Source organism: Halichoerus grypus, chromosome 4, assembly GCF_964656455.1.
Source record: "Halichoerus grypus chromosome 4, mHalGry1.hap1.1, whole genome shotgun sequence".
In the NCBI taxonomy this organism is placed as follows: Eukaryota; Metazoa; Chordata; class Mammalia; order Carnivora; family Phocidae; genus Halichoerus; species Halichoerus grypus.
The window spans coordinates 167,592,144-167,598,272 of NC_135715.1; the positions used below are offsets into that span (position 1 = coordinate 167,592,144).

The following is a 6,129-nucleotide window of genomic DNA, read 5'->3' on the forward strand; positions in this document are numbered from 1 at the left end:
CTAAAGCTTCAGGAGAAGAATGAATGGATATATCTTCAAAATGTAACCTAATAACACCATATAATTTCAAGGGGCCCCTAGCCAGGTAGTTGGGTGTCGATATAAATGTCTAGGTATCATATGAGAAAAATACCATAAGGTCTAAGGCTGTGAAGACTTAACAGACCTTTCTTTTGGGCTATAGAGATAAATAAGCATCGAGAGTCCAAAATTAAAAAATCTTCCCCATGTTTCTCCCAAGTCAAAATCCTACAAGAGAAGCAGTAATAATCATAGATGGTCATGTCATTTACCACTGGCCTTCCAAAGAAATGCACACAGCCAAAACCAAATTGCTAATCAAAGTGAAAGCAAATCTCAGGTGGAGAGGTAAAGGGGTCTAATTCAGCTTCTTTTCAAGTCAAAGACATCAGCAGACCCTCAAAAGGTGCTCAGGGACAGGCTAATGGACAATGGGTACCTACCGGAATTGAACTCCCTGCATTTACAAGCTGGGAAAGGCATACAGATTTAGGGGCACCACTCTGCACTCTCATCTATCAGCAGATCCTCATATTTCAGACTAATTAGCATTTAGGAAGATGCCATGGTCAAAACTGTCACCACATTATCAGATCAAAGTCAGTGTCAGATTGGTCCTATGCCAACTGTACAAGAGTGGGATTTCCTGAGGTTCTCTTCCTGTTGCTCCATTTGCTAATGATAATGGTAAATTCTCAAAGCTCACTGGTTATAAACAACTTAGCTTCCAACTCCAATTTCATCAGTCAAGCCATCAATGTTGAAAATTTACAAATGAATATATTACCCATATGTGTACCATTTCTAACCTAATAGTTTTTGGGGGGTTTTTTTGTTGTTTTTTGGGGGTTTTGTTTTTTGTTTTTTTGGAAGAGTGACCTATTACCATGAAGAAGAATAGAGATCTTCGGGGCGCCTGGGTGGCTCAGTTGGTTAAGCGACTGCCTTCGGCTCAGGTCATGATCCTGGAGTCCCTGGATCGAGTCCCGCATCGGGCTCCCTGCTCGGCGGGGAGCCTGCTTCTCCCTCTGACCCTCCCCCCTCTCATGTGCTCTCTCTCTCTCTCTCATTCTGTCTCAAATAAATAAATAAAATCTTTAAAAAAAAAAAAAAAAGAAGAATAGAGATCTTCATTTCAAGTTAATTTGCTCCCTTAAGAGTAAGAGATTAAATGTTCCAAGTTTTAGAAAGGATGAAATAGGATATTTTCACTGTGTTCTTTTTAGAATTTTTATTATACAGATAAGAAAAGCCCCTCTGATAATTTCTGTTAGACATGGGTAGATTATGAAGAAGAATTTATTAGTCAGAAAGCAAAGGTGGATACGATCAGTTTCAAAATAGATAAGTGCATTGGAAACTTATCTGGCAATCAGGCTTCAGTTTGGCTTAGAAGAAAAAGATATTAATACGTAGGTCAAGCCATATAATGGTACTAAAAGGATATCATTACCTTGGGTGATATGGGAAAAATGATACAGACTAGAAATTCTAAAAAATTCCTTTCACACCCATGATTAAAAGGATAGTAAATTAAGTCTGTGCTTTATGATGATCTATTTACTATAATCATTTTTGGGAAATAGTCACCCCAAGTAGAATATGTCACTGTAGCAAGGCATTTAAAAGCCTTTCTTCTCTCACAGGCGGTGGCCGTGTGAAAATTGAGAGTGTAAAACTGGATTTCAAAGAAAAGGCCCAAGCTAAAGTCGGCTCACTTGACAATGCTCACCACGTACCTGGAGGTGGTAACGTCAAGGTAAGAGCCAAGGTTGTAAGCTGATCCTGTCTTCTGCTTTTTAATCCTTCTGAAATACTTCTCATCAAAATGGGTCACGATCAAAGGCCTGGACATGTAGGAAGTAGGAATGGCAGAGCTGAACAAAAGTGACATTAACATCAGCTCTGAGACATACATAGTGAAAAGTCTAGGGGCCAGTTAAGATGCTTGAGTTAACAAGGACTGATGCTTGTCTTGAACAGATCGACAGCCAGAAGCTGAACTTCAGAGAGCATGCAAAGGCCCGTGTGGACCACGGAGCTGAGATCATTACGCAATCCCCAGGCAGATCCAGCGTGGCGTCCCCCCGACGACTCAGCAATGTCTCCTCTTCTGGAAGCATCAACCTGCTCGAATCCCCTCAGCTTGCCACTTTGGCCGAGGATGTCACTGCTGCACTCGCTAAGCAGGGCTTGTGAATATTTCTCATTTAGCATTGAAGTAATAATATTTAGGCATGAGCTCTTGGCAGGAGTGGGCTCTGAGCAGGTGTTATAGTCATTCTTTACAAACCGTAAAATAAATAATCTCATTCCCAAACTGTAGTAATTGTTACAATTTTATAAAAAACAATGAATAGTATATGCAGAACTTGACTTGGTTTCCATTTGCAGCAGGAAGACACTGGCTTTACATGAGTACAATTGGACAATTATTTTTGCTCTGCTCTGTTTTGCATGGAGTATTATTATTTCAAATATTGCATTTTTACCTTTCATGTGCCTGAAGGCTATCCATACATTCTGAAAGGCCTTGTTGAAATCCAAGCTGCTCATTCCACTCTTCTGTTGCTGGGTGAAAAGATAAAAGCTGCCCATTTTAACTTATTACAGGTTAAATTAAATCAAGGAGTCTGATTGCAGGAAGGAAAGAGCATGTAAGAAATAAGGTTTTTTTTTTTAAGTGTTATTTTGTATAAATGGGAAGAAAGATTCAGTTAAGTTATTAACATTTGGGACCTGGATAATTATATCAGAGTATAAGTCAATCCAATAAATTATTTAACTAATTAAAAATAGTTACGAAGCATTTGAGCTGTGGTTGAGGAAGCGATATAAAAGTGCATCTCTTAGGAATGAAGCACTTTCAGTAGGATGGACTCGTGTCTGATTAGAATGTCAGTTGATCAGCTAGATTTGTGTCCACACTACCAGTTTCACACTCCCTTTCCATCTGTTTGATACAGTGTTATAGATATAAATATATATATATTTCTCTGTGGCCATTTGTGATACTTCCTCATATACTTGAATATTATACTTCCTTATTCACAGTATCTGTGTCTCCTGCACCCTTTGGTGTTGCAATTTTAGGTATGTGAAAGTAGATGTTAGCAGGGTTCTTTCCCTACTTAAAAAAAATACATTAAAAAAGAACAAAAAGTTTTAGCATGAAGTTGCTTCCTGTAACAACTCAGAGCTGTCACCCTGTTTTAGTGCCAGAAACAAGTCTCTCCCGTGATGCTAGGAAAATTTATTTTTCTTTGCTTTCACCAACATGGAGTTTGTGGGGGTGGGTCCAGTTATACATTAAAAGGGTTTACAGATTGTTGGTTTAAGTAAGATTTTGGATTTATCTCATTTTGAATTATGGAATAGTTTGGGTTTTATTCCTGTAATCATTCAAGAAACAGACTTCTGAAGATTTCTTTTTTTTTTTTTCCCTTTGCTAAAGTTGAAACTAACAGAGGGAGTTTGGGACATGTTGTCCCACTCTTCCAGACATTGCCTGCTAATTAAATTATCTGAGAGAAAATATTTGGCTTCCTTACCCAAAGTAAAAAGCCTTGATCAAAAAGGACAAGTACAGTTATTCGAGAACCTGTAGCTACACAACACTTGAGATACAGGTATCTAAATCAGTTTTTTCAGGATTCTAACATTGCCCTCTGTGAAGGAACACTTTATGACTTAGTATTACTTATCAACAGATAATACTGGTGTGACTTAATCTACAGTCTGGGAAATCACCAATTAATTCCTCTCACAAATCATTCATCTTAGACTGGCGAAAAGCAATTAAATAGTCAATGGCCTGAATAAGCAGTCAGTTACCAGTCTGGGTGGATATTTTTAGTATTTTATCTGTTCTTTTTCTTGCTCGGGGCTGGTAGGTTGGTTCTGAACTGTTAAAAGCAAATAGTCTGATAGGTGTCTGATCCCCGTGAGCCGAACCAATTCCTGACTATATAGGAGGAAGTGATGAGCATGGATGAGGCAACGAGGAAGTATAGTAGCATCTAGGAAAGCAGCCAAGGGATGCAAAGACAGAGAGACACGGGTGCCATTTTGTGACCCACTGAATATTGCAACCAATGTGACTTCCACCAAAAAAAAAAAAACAAAACTGTAGGAGCAAAAACATAGCACTCATTCTCAACTAATAGGTTTTGCATAGGCAAACATGTCTGAAAATGTTAATAAATCAATTCTTTTATACAACAGTCAAAAAAATTAGAAACTACAGAGTATGACTATGGATGGGTCTATTTTCTGCCTAATAATGATGTGGATTTGACCTATTGATTTGAGCATTTTATTCATCAGCTTCCCTTGAAATGCACTAGAAAATCGGAGAAGAGTAGTTGTGTGGAGACCTATGGTATTTTCCTACATGTTTGATAGTGTTAGGTAGTGATTAAAGTTCTCTAGAAAGAAGGAGTTAACAGCAGGTTAGAACAGTTTTAACCTACAAAATAAGTATTTTCTACCAACTTGGTTTACATTTTTTATAAAAGGTAAGAATAAGTAATTATGCTTTACATATTAAAATTCTGTTTCTTACAAATACATGCCCAAGATACAGATTATATAAAGCCCTAAGATACTAGATTTGGCATTAAAACAAATGTTTATTTCAAATCTCAGCAAAATTATAATGAATAAATGCCCTTCCTTTGTATGGAAATATGATTCTTTATAATGTTAACAAAAAGAAACTGATAATTTGTACCAATAGAAGAGAGAAACACACAGGCTAAATGTCTTCTTATGGGGACAGGGGTTGGAACCTATCTTGCCTTCACTCTCAAGATAAACGACGCAAATTAAGCTTTTTGAACACCACTCTTGTGGGGGTACCCATACGCTGATCTAGAAATTAAAGCTTCATAGTTCCAATTCTAGATCTATTACTGCCAGTTTCTCTCTGGCTTTAGCCTTTGAGAACCTGTTTAAGGATACATAAGTAATCCAGAGCTGTGAAGAGTTAAAAGGCCAGCTTCTTCAATGAACTCGCTCTCTCTGGGTCACCTGCAGCCGATAATTGGGTACTTTATAATGATGCAGGAAAGATCCGAGTTGATGATGAGTTTCAAAGGCCCTGTTCATTTAGGAACCAACTCTCTCTGGATTCTCCTGCTGAGTTCCAGCAGGGTGATAGGCTGAAATCCCAGCCCCAAGCAGGACACCTGTGTAACACCAACTCAGTATGGCTGAAGAAGGCTGAAGAGAGAACTTCATTAAATGGAAGAATCTGCTGATGATAGCCGACCTTCTCCACACATTCATACAGTAATACAGCAGGAAAGAGGATCATCAGCCAAGATATAACATCCATGTCAATATTGTTAAAGAAATCATCTCGAAGCGGTTGATTCTGACCTTGCTACAATTACACTTTTTGTCCGATTTTTCATGCCACAAAAATGAGGAAAATAAACTATTCATGGTCTAAGTAGCCAAGAAAAAAAATAGATTCGTGGCTTGGAAAGGCAAAGTCTAGGCATTCCTTCCAAAACTGATGTGTTAAAATCAGCACTGATGTTTGTTTTTTTACACCTAGGATTTTTAGCCTGGGTGTGTAGGTTGAGGCCAAGTCCCTCTGCAGGAAAGAGCTTATTTTTAAACTCACAAAATGTCAATCATGAAAATCTACTTCAACTTTAGCAAAAAGAAAAAAAAATCAACAAAAAGTATACTCTGTATGCTGGGATTCCAAGGTTCCAACATGCCGCTACAAATCTCTGGGGGGTTTCTTTCTTCTGATAATTCTAGAGCCTGTTACCATAGAAAGGCATTTCTTCAATGGCTGGTTGTAGTTAGTTCATGTTTTTCAATCAAAATTTGCAAATGTATTTGTTGCTGTATAGTGATTGTTTTGCAAAATAAAATTGCTTGTCACCTAACTTATAGTTTCAGATTGTTTCTTCTCTGGGAAAAAAAAATACTACACACACACACACACACACACACACACATTGCTCAGTCCAACCAAGGAAAAATTACAATGAGAACGCTACAGTTATCTCCCCACCGTGTGTCAGCCTTCATCTACTACTGTATTTAGCAGGATGCGCTCTGTTGCAAGTGACAAACTGAAATCAAATT

At 38.0% G+C, this 6,129-nt stretch overlaps 1 protein-coding gene across 30 annotated transcripts in view; it reads left to right on the forward strand.

Annotated features, from left to right (window-relative positions):
- The window catches only part of MAP2 (microtubule associated protein 2), a 277,165-nt gene extending 273,018 nt beyond the window's left edge, over window positions 1-4,147 (forward strand). For all 30 annotated transcript variants that reach the window (XM_078071262.1, XM_078071259.1, XM_036098826.2 and 27 more), the window contains 2 exons: window positions 1,668-1,780; window positions 2,005-4,147. In XM_078071262.1, the coding sequence (XP_077927388.1) occupies window positions 1,668-1,780; window positions 2,005-2,220 (329 nt within the window). In that variant the 3' untranslated portion in view covers window positions 2,221-4,147. The remainder of the gene's footprint in view (window positions 1-1,667; window positions 1,781-2,004) is intronic.
- The last annotated feature ends 1,982 nt before the right edge of the window (window positions 4,148-6,129 follow it).